Source organism: Rhipicephalus sanguineus, chromosome 7, assembly GCF_013339695.2.
Source record: "Rhipicephalus sanguineus isolate Rsan-2018 chromosome 7, BIME_Rsan_1.4, whole genome shotgun sequence".
Classification (NCBI taxonomy): domain Eukaryota; kingdom Metazoa; phylum Arthropoda; class Arachnida; order Ixodida; family Ixodidae; genus Rhipicephalus; species Rhipicephalus sanguineus.
The window spans coordinates 126,162,701-126,179,334 of record NC_051182.1 but is presented as its reverse complement, the minus strand read 5'-3'; the positions used below and the strand labels follow the sequence as shown (position 1 = coordinate 126,179,334).

The window sequence follows — 16,634 nt, the reverse complement described above, 5'->3', positions numbered from 1 at the left end:
CGTACACTGTAAGTTGCAAGAGTTGGTACATTAACATTTTTGCTTGAACGTGCAGTGCGGCACAGATGAGAGAGAAAGAATCGGACAACATGAGCGCTGACTCAAAACTGAAAGCTTATCACATGCACAATCACAATATACACTCAGAAATTCAATGACAAGAAAGGCAACGGGCACTCAAACCTCGATACAAGGAACACGGATATACCAAATTATCAGTAGTAACGAAGTAAACGAAGAATAGTCTGGTCATAGATACGGTATTGCAAATATATGTTCATAACAAATTTTTGGATATAGCAAACTTATTTTCGTGTCAGATGCAACTTTGTTATAATGAGGTTTGAGTGTAGCTCTAACTTGGCTGCACCTCACAGGCATTGCCAATGCGAACCCGTTTCAGAAAACCACGGTGTTGCTCAAAAGTTGAAATCAATCAAACCAACAGATTGTCGCGGCATATCGCATGCACATAGATTCTGCCTCGTGTGTCAGCCAGACTTCTATTACACTGAATCAAAATGAAACAGAGTATTTCAATGGATTGTTTCGCCCCATTCTTGTTTATCTGGCACGAACCGTGTGACCTAAATGTATATGCACGCAAGTGTAAATATAAATGCACGCAATAAACTTTCAGTCGAAAGTCGGCGCTTGGGTCATCCAATTCTTTGTCCCATGCATGTGCCGCACTGCATGTACAACCAAACATGTGTAGAACACTTAGCAGTGACCTTAAGAGCAGGCACACGCATGATGATCTGCTCCTGAGCGGCGGGGCTCGGAGCACGGAGCACCAACTCCAGGCACGAGGCCAGCAGGTCGTCCTTGAACTGCTGCAGACGACCCATGGTTTCCTGGACAAAGCTGGACACCAGGCAGAGGCAGGTAGCGGATTCACTTGAGCCACTCTAAAAAAGACAATGCAGATGAAAATACTTAAAGGGGCTCTGAACCACTTTTCCAAGTAATCACTGAATGACCTCGGTGTCGGAGTTTATTGCCTTACCAATCAATTGCCGCAAAGATCTCTCGAATCTGTCAAGAACAAGCGGTGTTACCGGGATTTGTTGCACACTTTAAGCGCTTTCTCTCTTCTCTCGCCATGACGAGTGCGCTGGAAGCTACACAGGGAGGGGTGGCACGGGGGAAAGAAGCTACGTCAGCGTGCGCCATGGCCTTGAGCGCGCATGATAAAATGCGATCACTCTCTCCCGTCGTGAATCCTGTGTGCTAGTGTGGCTCACTATGTAACGTTAGCAGACTATGGAGCGCAGCGCCGGCATGTGGCGGTACCCCGTGGCAAGAAGTGCATCTGATCCAATTATGCCAGCTATTGGCCAATAGTATGCTATCTGGTGTCCGACATCAAACAGCTGGCACCGGAAGCTCCGAAGAGAGTGAACACAGGCCTCTGTATATAAATAGAGGGCGCTGAGAAAATGGCAACTTCACACTCCGTCTGTAAACTCCCCTTGCTGCGCACGGCTGCAAGATTTGCTTGACCTGTTCACAGCAGCATCTGCTTTCCGCAGGATGTGTTTTTTTCACCAAGCACAAGGAGTGGTTCATGACCCCTGTAAATACTCTTATCAGCACGCGTATAGAGCCATACTCGATATGTATGTGCTGCAGCTTGGTTCTCGTGATTCAAGTGGTACCAACACTATGCAGCCGCGCCAACATAACAAATATTGGTGGACTAAACACTGTTTCAACCACTGGTACCTTTTTAACCAATTTAACATTTGCCAGTGTTGCCGTGCACGCTTGCGACCCCTTCGACCACGGGCACCATGTTGGAGCTGACGTTCATACAGTGTGTTTACTACACACACACACTGTAAGAAGAAATGAGATGTACTGCTTCCAGAAATTGATAAAAGTTACTAAGGTCAGAGTAAACGATTGGTTTCAAACGCCTGAATGACAAAAACTCACCTCAAAGTACGACGACTTTTCGCAGATCTGAAAGCATACGGCCAGTGCCTTATAGAACCCACTGACCAGAGGGCAGCTGCAACGAAGCGATTTCACAATTTTACTGCTTCGACAAGTTGCCTCACAAAAGTACAGGGACAGACAATTCGAAAGGAAACACACATCCTGCGCGTCCTTGACCCTTTGAGACGCTACGTACACAATTGTGTACACCACTAGTTTTTGCTATTTGTATCGGCTAGGGGCTAAGAAAGAGCAAGATACATTGAGCTTTGGATGAACTGAACCTCCTGCATAATGCATTTGTCTGCACTTAACTTCATTTTGCCGTGTACTGTTGCATATGATCACTTTGCTGAAGGCATGTCTGACAAATCAATCGATGCGCCGCTTCGCATGAGCAACGTCAAAAGCATAATTTTTCTTTGCTCAAGATGGACGTAAGCGGAAACGAATTTCCATTATATTTCTAGCCTGAGGTTTCATTCTATTTATGCAAAAACATAGGATGAATGACTGCAGAATAAATAGATATTTCATTAGAATTTAATTAGGATCAATTACTATAACACATAAATTAATGTATTGTGACATTACTCTTGCTGCAATGGAACACCGAGTGCCTTGAAATAACATTGTATCAATTTGATGAATTTGCAGACTTTACCAACTTACAGACTTTACAGAATTTACGTCCCCCTGCCCCTCTTGCCCCCCCTTCACAGGCGGCGTCTGAAAGGGTCGAGATATTTTACAACACATTCAATAAGCTAGCCGGTCACTGTTACACTGTGTTCACACCAATAAACCAAAGAAACATAATAATCAAGAGGAACGGAGCTTACCGAGTGGAATATTCCACAAACTTCTTAATCAAGATGAAGGCCCACTTCGTAAAGTATTCAGTGTGCTTCCACAAGAAGGTGTCCCTGGAGAATGTGAAAATTGACTAATGGTCAGATAACTCGACTTTCGGTACAACACTGTCTTGGACAGCCTTTGCAAGGGGCTCGTTACCTGAAAAAGTCGATCAAGTTGATGAAGATGTTGAAGTCCTTCGGGCACTCCGCGTCGACGCCACACGTCGGGTCGGACATGTTGGTGCCAGTTTCCTGGTGACACGACCAACGTTAGAGGGGTGCTTAAGGTAATGACTTTTGGAGAAGTACTGTACGCATTAAAGGAGTCTTGACTTTTATTTATCTGCATCAAAACATGATCCTAGCCCTCTAAACCTTCGAAAAAGTACTGGCATCGAAGTACCGTAAACGATTTAGTTTTATGCTAGTATTTCTAGTTTAACAACAAGAACCCACTTGTACCCACGAACCAGTTTTGAATTCTTTACACTGAAACCACGATATTAACAAACACGGATATAACGAAATATCGGTTATAACGAAGTAATGAGGAATAGTCTTACAATACATATAGTGTTAGGAATATACCTTTATAACGAATTTTCATATATAACAAAGTTATTTTCGAGTAAGGTGTAACTTCGTTATAATGAGGTTTGAGTGGACTGTCTACGAGGCAAAGGTGCTGGGATTTCACAATACGCTGCCTTTCTCAGTACCTGCAATCTCTGCAGCTGCTGCACGTGCATTCAGCCAAAAGACGCATGCACAATACTCCTGCATGTTTTGTAATGAGTAGCATCACCACAGCTAACCTTTCTTTTTTTTTTTTTGCTATAAGAGATCGGCAAATTCTGCTCCACGTCATGACGCCACGACAATGTTGATGATGACGGGTAACTAACTACGTAGCCGACTTTGCCATTACGTTAAGATATAAATGTGGAGATGTGATCTGGCATAACACTCGCTCCAGCTATGTATATGACACGTCAGCTAAAGCTGGGTGCTCTGTGGTGTAACGCAACGTTGCAGCCGGCGTGATCGACATCGTTTGGCACGCTTTGATGACAGAAGCGCTGTAGTAGTACAGTCAAACCTCGATAAATCGAACACGGACATATCGAATCATTGCCTATATCGAACGGTTCCTATATCACGTGGGAAATCGCATGCATTTTTAATTTTTTATTTCGAACGAAGTTTGACGTATAATGGATATATCGAACTCGGCCACCCCAAACTGCCCGCGCTCCGTTGACAGGCGGCGAGCTTTCCCGCAACTCTCGAAAATAGCGGTAGCGCGGTGGGCGTTTACGACTGCTGCACACATCGATGGCGCCGAGTGCGCCACTTGAACATAGCGGCATACGCACGCCGCAGCCTTGCAGCAACGACGCACTGCACTCGTTGCACCAGCGCCTCCTTGATAGTATCGCCAGGCATCCGTCGCATCGGTCGTTGTTGTGCTCGTGTGTTAGGCCTGCCGCGCGTTGTGGTGTGTGTAGCGATGGCTGCAGACGCGAAGAAACGGACGACCCTGACTTTTGCAGCAAAACTGGAAGCAATCCAGCGCGTTGAGAATGGTGAGAAGTCGAGCGTCGCGGTCGGGTTAGGCATACCAAGGAGCACATTGAGTACTCTGCTCAAAAACAAAGCCGACATAAAGGCCAAGGCCGAGAAGAGTCAGCACTCGGGCGCGCGGCGTGTACGCAAAGCTGCTTTTGAAGATGTTGAGAAGTCTCTCCACAAGTGGTTCATGGACGCAAGGGCCCGAAATATTCGTGTATCGGGGCCGATGTTGCAACAGAAGGCAAAGAACTTTGCATTCATTCTCGGCGTCGAGAATTTCAGTGCGAGTAGCGGTTGGCTACAACGTTTCAAGACTCGTTTCAACATTGTCGGGAAGACTGTGTCAGGAGAGAGTGAGGACGCCAATGATGAAGAAATTCAGAAGTGGCTTGATCATGAGTGGCCCAAAGTTCTCGCCACGCCAAGTATGAGCCGAGCCAAATCTTTAATGCTGACGAGACGGGCCTGTTCTGGCAAATGCTTCCGCGGCAAACGCTGGACACTCGCGGGGACAAGTGCCACGGGGGCAAGCAAGGCAAGGCCCGTGTGACGGTCCTATTGGCTGCCAATATGGATGGGAGCACGAAGCTGCGGCCACTTGTAATTGGCAAATTTAAAACCCCGAGGTGCATGCGGAACTGCCCCAATATTCCGGTGACTTATGCCTGGAATAAGAAGTCGTGGATGACGAGGGATATTTTCCTCAAGTGGCTGAAGGCGATTCGGACCTGGTGCGTCAGGGACGGAAGGTATGCCTTATCGTCAATAACTGCACGGCACACCACACCGATGCCCAGCTGAGCAACATCGAAGTGGTATTTCTGCCGCCCAACACCACTTCGAAGCTCCAACCGTTGGACGAGACTCCGGATGGGCCAAGATCTGAAGATCGATCTTTTGGGCGCCATCCAAATGCTCAAGGCGTCGTGGGAAAACGTCAAGCAGTCGACGATAGCCAACTGCTTTCGGCATGCGGGCTTCGGTGGACGCACTGACGAAGCATCAGTGGAAGAATCCGAGGAAGCTGGGTTGGCATGCGCAGATGAAGAAAGCGAGCTCGCCGAAACGTGGAGCATGCTGGAGAGCTTTGTTGGTGCGGAGCCGCAAAGCATGTGCATCGAAGACTTCGTTGGAGGTGACGACAGCACTAATACAACGGCGGAGCTAACGGATGTAGAGATTGTCGCCGAAGCTACCGCTGAGCAGCCGAATGAAGACACTGCCGAGGTGGATCCCGCAAGCGCTGATGGTGCCCCGCTCTCGACATCAGCCGAGGTCGTAGCCGCTTTGGCCTTTGCGCGCCGCCACTGCAGCGCGATTGAAGGCACCGGCCTTTCACTTGTGGATCGCCTGGACTATGTTGAGGACGCAGTCGTCAAACACGCCATTGCCAACAAAAAGCAGGCTACTCTTTTTCAGTATTTTAAGCCAACACAATAAATACTTTGTTTGAATCTTCAAGTGAGTATTTACTGCACCACGATTGGTTCGTTGGTTGTTTTCCACAAGTTCTTGATGCATTTTTTACGTGATTTTTTATATCGAATTCTGGATATATCGAACTATTTCGCGATCGCCGTGCCGTTCAATATATCGAGGTTTGACTGTATGTGCCCCGTCTTACACCAATGCCGCCCGATTGGAAAGACATCGCATGCTACCTAGGCCTGCCTTCAACCATGAAGGCAAGAAGCATTGCAAGTCTTGTTTTACAGTTTGGGGAGATCTGAAGAGCGTATGTCAAGTTTGAGGGAGGGCCAAATAAAAAAGCATTCGCTAATGGCCTACGTTGCATGTGTGCTGCGGCAGCGGCCGACTGCAGTGGCGCTTCGGGCAATGCTTGGTACATTGGACTACCGAAAAATTTTTCTAAACTACGCATTTTCATCTGACACAAAAAAATTTTCATTAGATTTATTGTTTGTTACATGCATACATGCATTAAATGCGCCTAGCAAGATTTTAAGGTTAGTTAGTTATGATCCAATTCATTATACAGTAGAACCCCGCTGATACGTTTTTGAAGGGACCGTAGGAAATAAACGTAAGAGACGGGAAACGTAAGAGCCGAAAAACAGGAAAAACGGCAAAATATTTAGTGGTACAGAATTTTATTTCAATTCTTACGAGCAGCACGAAAATTGGCGCGCTCAGCCGCGATCTAGTCGATGGATAGAAACGCGGAGCTTAGGACGGCCTTATCCACAGAAATGTAATCAACGTATGTGATTTTTTTAACACCAACAGCTGTAGGCATGAAAGAACTAAGCACACGCAATCACGACCGGCGCGGCGAGTCCGACCGCGAACCGCACGCACGACCATGCGAGCTCCAACCAGCTCGAACCGCTCGAACTCCTCCCGTTCTCCGACAAATAACGATGATGATAAGTCTACGCCAACGCGATGGCAGAAGTGAATGCCAATCTCGAAGGCCTTGCTTTCGCAAGCAATTACGTCATACACGCCATGTTTGTGCAGTGCAAATCTCAGAGGCTATGCTTTTGTCAATAGTAAATGCCAATCTCGAAGGCCTTGCTTTCGCGAGCAGTTACGTCATAGACGCCATCTTTGCAATTTGAATCTCGAAGGCCATGCTTTTGTTTGCATCAATTGAAAGATTCTGTTGCTTGCGCCTCTCATGCGGCTAATATTACGGCCAAACGAGGCCAAGCTGCGTGAAAATGCACCATGGCCGCTCTCTTTGGTAGTCACTCGGTCGGCTCCGGGCGCACTTCGCGACGTATCATACGGGAACGGTCCGAAAGTTACGACGTAACAGCGGGGTTCCCAATACATTGTATCCTATGGGAGCTATGCCGGGACCGGCGGAAAACGACGTAACAGCCGGGAAAACGCAGCAGTGAGGAACGTAACAGCGGGGTTCTACTGTATCAAGGTTTAGGAAACACCATACATATAGGAAAGACATTTTTGCTCCTGATGTGTCAGAAATGTTGACATCTGTCGGTCCCTTGAAGGTTTCTCAACTTTCATGTACTTGTCGAGTACTGTGGGAAAACCATGTCGTATAGTTTCTAGAACTAAAAAAAAATGTGTCGGTCCTCTTTAAAAGGTGGGATGACCACTCACACTTTCAGCGTTCGAGTGCTTGACCGACAGGTTCAGCTTCGACACCATGGAAAGAATAGCGTTGAGCAGGGCGTCATAGACGTTGCACACAAAGGTGCTTCGCGCATCCGCCGTGATTTGCATCGTGTTCAGCTCCTGCATAAATGTAACAAAAGTAAATAAAACAGCAGAAGTTAGCTAAGCGCAGAAAGCACATTCAGTACAGCTCTACCTGTGAATGCTCTCGCAGATAATACTGCATAAACATGGCGGTGGGGGGGGGGGGGTCAGTTTTACTGCAAAGGTAAAACTCTCCCTCGCTCTCCTGTTGACTAAACCAACAGGGGGGAGAGGGGGAGCCTGCGGTAAAACTTGTCCCCCTCCCCCGTCTCCTGTTGGTCGAGTCCAAAGGAAAACAGGCCTTGCAATAGATGAAAAACTGAAAATGAAGCGATGACATGCTTTTCATAACGACCTGCCTTCGGTCTCCGGCTTTCTGGGCTAAAGGTGAGAAGTAAACAATCCTTCGAATGCAACATCAGGGATTAGAGGGTTCTTGGCCGCCATTATCATAAAAAATTTGCATGGTCATAAGTGTGCGCTTTATTTAATGATGGACAGGTCTGACTAAGTAAAGGTAAGGGCAGACTTGGTGCCCCCCTCCCATTAGGGGGCGGCCGTCCCCCTGCCCCTCTTACCCCCCCTTCACCCCCCCCCCCCCCCCCCCCATGTATGCACGCCTATGGCCATGAGCAGCAAAAGAAAACTATTTGTGAAACACGTCTTGAGAGTGTTTAGTGAACAAAATTTTGAGAGATGGATGCGAGAACGGACCCACGTGAGCACTCAAGTTCAAAAGTTTCTGCGCTATATTGATACTATATTGCCCCAACAATGGCAAAAGTCAACAACCCTTGTTGTCTGGGAAGTGTCGGTGCTCACCTGAACGTTCACCGCTTCCAAAAGGTAGCTCCACAAAAGGCTGTAGCGACGGTACGTGATCCTCTGAAACTTGCTGGAGAAGCCGTCGTCGTCCTCTTCGCTCGCCTCAACGTCGGCCACTATTGAGTGAGAGCAAGTTCTCGCAAGTCCCTGATAAACTGAAAAACAAAAGAAGACCAATTCAACCCATTAAGCAATGTCTACAAGTTACCATGTCCACGCAATTCTAGTGCGCACGGCCAAGGGTATGGAAAACACAGTGATAGAGGTAGCACAACAGAGTCTTAAAGGGGCCCTGCAAAACTTTTCCAAGTAACCATCGAATAGCATCACCAAGGGAGTTTATTGCCTCATGAATCGACCGCCGCAAAAATTTTTAGAATCCATCAAGTACAAGCAGAGTTACAGAGTTTTGTCGCACACTGTAATTGTTTTCTCTCTTCTCTCGTCCCGACGAACATGCTGGAAGCCAAGCAGGGAGGCATGGTATGGGGGTAAGAAGTCACGTCAAGTGTATGTCATGACGTTGCAAATGCGCAGCTAACCTTCAGTGAGATCACGCGCGCAGGCACGTGGCGGCCTCTCGCAGCGGGCGCAGTAACCATACAGCCAATGACGCTCAAATCAGTCAATGGCCATGAATATGGGTATATGGCGCGGTCATTTGAGTGCATCATTGGCATCATTTGTAGAGAAAAGAGGGAGCAATTTTTAGCTGACTTTGAGAATCAATTGTAAATTCCAGGCCATGCACTGTGCTATAATATTTGGCTCGCGTGTTCTCAGGAGCCACGACTACCGATCGGCAGGATTTTCTGACCATGCTGAAAAAGTGTTACAGGGCCCCTTAAAGCTTGGCCTACTTAGTACACTCAAACCTCGATATAACGAACACGGATATAACGAATTATCGGTTATAACGAAGAAAATGAAGAATAGCCTTGTCATATATGCGGTGTTACGAATATACGTTTATAACGAATTTTCGGATATAACAAACTTATTTTCGTTTCAGATGAGACTTTGTTATAAGGAGGTTTGAGTGTAGTACTAACAACGATGTCAAATGAGTGATTTTCTAAATGCAATGCTCCAACGAAATGCAGCACAGCATGCTATTGATTACTAGCTTGAAAGGACACTTGCGAATTTTTCAGACACCTGTAAAGTTCTTTTTTTTTTTTTCAATGACACAAGTCGGAAAACTCGCCCACGAGTTGACTCACTCGGAATCAGACCAATCCCAGACTTCAAGAATGTATGAGCTCCGCTGAGTAGAAATTTGGGGAGTCTTGAGTCCTACTGAACCTGGCAGAGTAGAATCTTTGTGAGTCTGAGTCTGAGTGAGCCAGGCTGAGTAGAATCTGGCTCAACAGAATAGAATTTTGGCGAGTGTTGTTTACTTTGCATAAGCACTAAGTGTTACTAAGTGCTAAGGGTTGTTACTTTACCAACGCATGCCTGTTGAGTTGCCACTCACCGATCTGCGACAGTGAAGTTGGCGACAGAGGGTGGACGGCGAGGAGAAGAAAGAGGAGGGACTTGGCGTAGCGACTCCGCAAGCCTTCAGCCACCAGCGGGAAGTTCTCAATCTGCAGCACCGCCAACTTCTCCACCAACAGCAGCTGGCTTTCTGGCACCTGTGCATGCACAGGAGCCAGAAACGAAGCTAAAATACAAATTGGTGTCAAACCATGGCATCCACAGTTAAGATAAACGCCAATGACACGATAGACTCATAGGAAGTGGCTGTGTTTAGTTTGCTTAAGAGTTGCACTACAAGCCACGAAGGTTACTGTTTGAGTTTATTTACCGCATACAGGTGCACAGTAAGTCGTTGGGACGAGGACAAAGGAAAGCCGCATTAAAACAGCCTGACAAGCCTCACATCCCCAGGTTCAGTGTGGCAACAAGACAGCAAAAGCAATATACATTTCAAGACAATGCAAACGAGCAATACAAATGCTATACATTGAAAAAGTTATACAAAGAAGGAAACGTTACTATGGACATAATTAACAAAGCATATTCAAAACAGAAGCATTAGAGAGTGTGCGCACATTTTTATAAGTAATCTTCAAATTATTTAGTGTATTCGGCAAGCAATAACTTAATGCTTGACAACCAAAGCTAGTGCACAGTCACGACACATACCAGTGCTAAGAGTGTTGGTTCAGGCGGACAGAAGGATTTAGCTGTAGGTTAGCTAAACTGAGTATATAACCGCGACTGCGGTGGAAGTCTTCATACTAAATTTGGTCATAGTCACCCTTGCATAGTCGCATAGTCACCTTTGCAAAAATAATAAAAATGTGGAGCAGTTCTTTTCCAAGAACTTGTTCATGTTGCATCTTTTGTTAGCAGCCCGACGACTGACCAAAAAACCGAGAGGAGAGACGGAAAGGAGCGCCGACAGTGGTCACTTCTGCGGCTTCTTTTCATCACTCCCAATTTCAGTTGTTGCGCTGGTAACTGAAGATGTGTCAACCGGTATGCCAACTGTACCAACTGTTCCACTTTTGTTGCTGCTTAGTAACTCACGAACATGAAAATGTTGTTCTGCATCTGGGATTCAAGGAACCCTGACCAGATCCTGTAGGAAATTTTGGCAATATGCTGTGATTTGCAGAGAACACTGTGAGAATGTTCTACTGCAGATATTAAAAAAAATGGCTTTAATGATCGGTGATCTGCAAAATAATGTTTTCGGCAATCACTGATTCAAAGCGAAAAGCAAATGTCTATGGATTCAATGCTTTAGGGCATCACGCTCAAAATACTACGCCGTGGCTGCCGTAACTGCGTTTATGAAAAGCATGCTGAAAGCAGACTCACTCTTATTTCATTCCGAGTGCAATGTATGACTCGTGAACGGGTTGTCATCTAACATGATTCTACAAGTGCCGAGTCACTGTAAGCAGTCCCAGAGTGTGTCTACAAAAATGTGCAACACAGTGCCTTAGCATTTTGGAGCCCAGTGATAGTAGTGACAATAGTACGAAATAGGAATTAAAAAAAAATTTTTTTTTTCTCGAGAGGCTGACTTAATGCCTTAAATTAGCACACAACTGCCACTTCATGCAAAGATCGCATGCCACGTGATGCCCTCTGGCCAAAAAGAGTGTTCCACACTCAATGCCTTGGCTATGAGGGGCGCTGGCTAACACTCCCAGGGTTTAACGGTACAGAAATACCAAAATGAAGCAGACGGGGAAGCACCGTCTACCGTAGCTCAATCAGTAGAGCATCGGACGTGTCATCTGAAGGTTGTGGGTTCGGATCCCACTGACGGAAAGGGCGATTTTTAGTACACTTCAGTTCATTTCAATTTACGTCCTAATTACTACACTACAGATAAAGACAACAATCACTGCCCCCTGTGCTTTCCTTGACTTAATTGTCTGCCAGATTTATTCGGTTGCGTCTGACATAGTGACAATAGTAGTGAAAACAGTGATACACGTCTCCTTACACTAGCCGTCACGCCCTTACCTCCGTGGCACAACGTAAGATGCTGGCCGTGGCCTCTTGGAAACTGGTCAGCAAGGGCAAGCTGTCTTCTAGCACAGCAGGGCTGCTTATGCTGAAGGAGGGAAAGACGCAAACATGAAACTGCAGCACAAACTAAAGCGCAGCACAATGATGCGACATTTTCACGCCCAAAGCCGCAAGTATATCATCAAAGATATGTGCAGTCACACATTGTTATAACAAAGTCGAATCTGACACGAAAATAACTTTGTTACATGTAAAAATTCCTTATAAATGTGTATTCGTAGTACTGTAGTAAAGGTGAGTTCATTCATCATTCAATTCTTTATAACTGATAATTTGTTACATCCATTTTCATTACATTGAGGTTTGACTATAAGTCTAAAGTAGAGGTAGTGAAAATTAAGCACGCATCTTGCTTTCGAATGTTGTTTCACATGAACACAATGCACATTGACATCATTGCCACGTGCTCAGTTGGTCCATGGTCTCCTTTTTAAGTTTTAGATTTAAGAATGATCAAAAGAATTCAATTTCTTTGCAAGCCATATTCAACCCGACTTGTTGCAGCCAACCTATGAACTCTGGGAGTATGTCACTTGTGGAACTTCCTTTTTCTTTGCAAACACAACGAAGACATGGAGTTTCCTTTAAAAAAAGGACACTGAATTACAATTCAGTTTTCCCTAAGAAAGCTGGAAAGCTTCGATTCTTAAAGAACCCCCAAACCCCTTCCGATATTTTTTTTTTACATTTAAAGTAAACGCGCACATCGAGTTCAGAGAGCCGTCACGATCAACGGAGCCAAACGCGGCACTGCTACGTGTCGTGGGCACACCGCAAAATAAAAATAACGATCCCGTATTCCCCTCTGGGCTTTTCGGTACCCCCAGAGTTTGTCGTGAGGTCACTAAGAGAATCTGGTCACGTCAGCAGCAAAAACAACCTGCTTCTCTGAATGCAGATACACACTCCCTGCTTTTCTTCCTCGCATGGCAAGGACGACACTAGGCCAGAAGGAGAGATGAGTCCACAAACGAACCGTAGTGAAGGAAAAAGCGAAACGGTGAGGGCCGCATTTCCATCATCAAACGGGTGCAACTCCCCTACTACGGCACCGCTGTGAAAGAAATGTGGGCAGCTTGCACTGTAGTGCACAACTGGACTAACAGCAGAGCTTGTGGCCAACCTAGATCATTAGCACAATGTTAATTAGCACGTTCTTAATTAGCATGGCCTTGAATAACATGTATTAATTGGCATGGTATTAATTAACATGACAGTAATTAACATGACCTTAATTAGCAAGGTCCTTTCTCTTTTTCTCTACCTGTCTGTTTCTTCCCCCTTTCTCTCTCTCTGTCTCCCCTTTCTCATTATCGATTCTGTGCTTCTTTTTTGTTTTCTTCAGAATGCACACACATTGAAGAAATGCCTACATTGCACATCCATTGTGTCCACCTTAATGGGCGTGCTGGCCACAGGCCTTATTATCCGCCAAATTACTGTATGTCGTCAAGAGCAAACGGTCTTTATTTATCTTTACTTATAGTCAAACATAAGATGAAGAAGAGGATGAAGAGAGCATGCGCTGGCCGAGTGACTGCGTTGCCCACACTAAGCGCAGCTGTGCCTGGCAGGCCGTCCTTGATGGGGATAGTTTTCCGGCTATGCAAACTGGCAGCACGAAGAGTTTGATCAGCTCCGCCGTCAAAATTCTCGCGGCCACGTGTTTGTTGAAGACTCGTGCACAACGGCAACATCGAAATTAAATTTCGACCTCCAGGTTGTTTAGGGGCCCTTTCAAAATCTGTGTGGCGTGGGTTAATGGAGGGTCGTAGGCCTATGACTCACCTCTGAAACACATGCTCCGATCGCAACAGAACGTCGTTCAGCATGAAAAGGACATCACTCTCCTTTAGGTACTGCTTGCACGGCTGCAATGAATGTTGGAAGAGTAAATGAAAAAGAATGGCAATTAAACATGCGTATGCAGAGGCAATCAAGGCCATGTAATAAGAATGACCACAACTCGGCAACTGAAAGAAAGACGAAGAAGAAAAGGGGAGTAGACGCACTTCACGTCAGCTCAGTGTTTCGTCAACGTTTTCGCAGCGAAAATCTCAGAGGATCACTGAGCTTTTGCAACCGTCTCATGCAGCAAGTTGCCGGGATTCTCCTGATACCAGTTTCAAGATGGGAGTTCCATTTTTCGGACTTTAACGCCAAATTTTCGTCTGTGGCACACCGGCAGCCGCGGTGGCGGCCTGGGCCTAGGCCTCGGCGCACGTGAAAAAAGAACAAGAATACACGTGGCGCGCGCCCGCACTCGCTCTAGACGGAAGAAATGGAGGTTCTCGTGCAAGGAGAGAACATTTCCCAAGAAGAATTTGAGGCCGGCACGGGCTGGAGTACCGTCGGCTCGAAAAAGCGAACCACGGAGAGACCCGCTACCAGCGATTTCGGCACCCACCCTGCCACCGGCAGTAGGAAGCAGCAGCGTGAGCAGAAGCTGAAACAGCAGTTAATCAAGGCCAGCCGTATGCCATATCTACCGAAGGGTGATTTCAAAATTATCATTCGCCCAAAGGGAGGACTCAACATTGCCCAATTAGGAGCGGCCAGAGTGGCGTCGTGCGTCTACCAGGCTGCTGGTATACCCGCTGAGCACAGGGAAGACGACACTGTGTGCCTGAATGTACAACAGAACATTATCGTAGTGAGTACCCCCAGTGAATCCAACGCAGATAGATACCAAAGAGTCGAGCGTCTCGTGGTCAACGGCCAGGCCTATGAGACCAATGCGTATGAATCGGCACCAGACTTAACTTCCAAGGGAGTCATCAGGGGGATACCTCTCGAGGACTCCCCCCGGGATATCACCGCCCAAGTTGTTACCCCTAAGAATCCTACGGCAATTGCTGCGAAACGACTCAGCAATACCACCAATGTCATCGTGCTCTTTTCCGGACTGAAAGTTCCTACCTTCGTCCGCTACGGAGGCGCACTGATCAAGTGCGCGTTATACAGAAAACAATTGGACCTGTGCCACCAGTGCGGCAGACTAGGCCATCGCATGGACGTGTGCCCCAGCCCGCAGGACCGGGTCTGCAGAGGCTGTGGCACGGCCAACCCAGGTCCCGACCACCAATGCAACCCCTGTTGCCAGCTTTGCGGGGGTGAGCACTTAACGGCCGACAGGAAATGCAAGGCTCGCTTCAAGTTGCCGTATACAGTCAAACGAAGACGATGGGAAAGACAGCGACAACGGGAAGAAGAACTCCTAGCCTCGGAAGCTACGAGGGAAGCAATTGGACGCCCTTCCCGGGAGGCCAGATCCAGTTCGCGCTCTAGGGCCCGTTCAAGAACCAGACAGTCCAGATCACGGAGCCGCACACCCGCTCCGGCCCGACCCAGATCTAGGAGCCATACGCCCGGACCACCACCTCAACACTCCCGATCGCAGTCTCGCAGCAGAGGAAGCGGATTGGCGGCGGAAGATGCGACCTACAAGGTGGGCTGGGTAGACGTGGTCAAAGGCTCATCGCGCCGCGGCGGATCTGGGGAGACTGCAGCTTTTAGAGAAATGGCAGAAATGAGACGGGAAAATGCGCAGTTACGGGAATTAATCGCAAATCTCACGAGAGAAATTCAGGAGCTTAAGAATAATCGAAAGGCAGACGTATCCCCCCGCCCAAGTAGTTCACATGGAGGGGCCGCTGCAGAAACCCCCGATAATCACATGGAGGAAGACGACAACCCTCCGCCACCTAAGAGAAAGGCTCCGGCAGTTATCAGCCAAACCGGATCACAGCTTACCGATCTAGGGCAGAAATTAACGGAAATGCAAAGTGCACTGAAAGACCAAGCAGAAGCCGTCGGTAATCTCACGTTGGCGATCTCGACCATAATGTCGAGACTTGACAAATTCGAAAATAACGTAGCCACCTTAAGTCTCAGGGTAGCCAAACTGCAGCCAGTTACTACTGCAGGGGCCCCCACAACTGGGGTCACGTCTAATCAATTCCAAAACGCCGCTACAAGCACTGCGGCAGTATCTGGGGTCGTTCAGTCCACCACTCCCCAGTCCTCCACCTCACGAACAGAACAAAATAGGCAAACGCGGTAAAAGAGGCGAGCTGACGATTTGGCAGTGGAATTGCAGGAGCTACGCCGCTAAAAAACCGATCCTGCAACAATACATTAAAAGCAAATCGAAACCAGACGTAATAATGTTACAAGAGACACACGGATTAGCCAAACTTCCAGGTTACCAAGCCATCGGTCCCTCCTCTGGGGAGAACCGCGCGGTAACTACTTTGGTCAGGAAAGGCTTAGTGGTCGTTCGTCATGACATTACAGTAGCGCAAGTTGAACATGTATTCGTAGAAATTATACCCAAAAGCAAAAACCAATCCAGCACGTTCATTCTCAATCTATACAGCAACCCTGCGCACGTACGACAGCGCTTCCTAACCCTATTTAAGAGGGCCGCCGACCTTGCGGGCTCGCACCCTTTACTAATCGGGGGAGACTTTAACGCCCCGCACGGAGCGTGGGGTTATGCCTACACGAGAGCCAAAGGCAAGGCATTATGGCAAGACATACAGGAGACAGGCCTTACTCTCATCACCGACCCCAGCTCCCCCACAAGAATGGGAACCGGGCTGGCAAGAGACACCACACCTGACCTAACATTAGTGAAGAACACGAGAGGATCAAGTTGGAAAAACACGTTCGAAGACCTTGGTAGCG

The 16,634-nt window shown here is 47.3% G+C and overlaps 1 protein-coding gene across 1 annotated transcript in view; it reads right to left on the bottom strand.

The window, feature by feature from the left end:
- LOC119398985 (DNA-dependent protein kinase catalytic subunit) overlaps positions 1-16,634 on the bottom strand; it is a 223,364-nt gene that overhangs the window by 192,054 nt on the left and 14,676 nt on the right. The window contains 9 exon segments of the mRNA XM_049417869.1: positions 735-911; positions 1,942-2,017; positions 2,787-2,870; positions 2,959-3,053; positions 7,467-7,601; positions 8,388-8,545; positions 9,868-10,027; positions 11,880-11,970; positions 13,734-13,816. Coding sequence (XP_049273826.1) covers positions 735-911; positions 1,942-2,017; positions 2,787-2,870; positions 2,959-3,053; positions 7,467-7,601; positions 8,388-8,545; positions 9,868-10,027; positions 11,880-11,970; positions 13,734-13,816 — 1,059 coding nt within the window.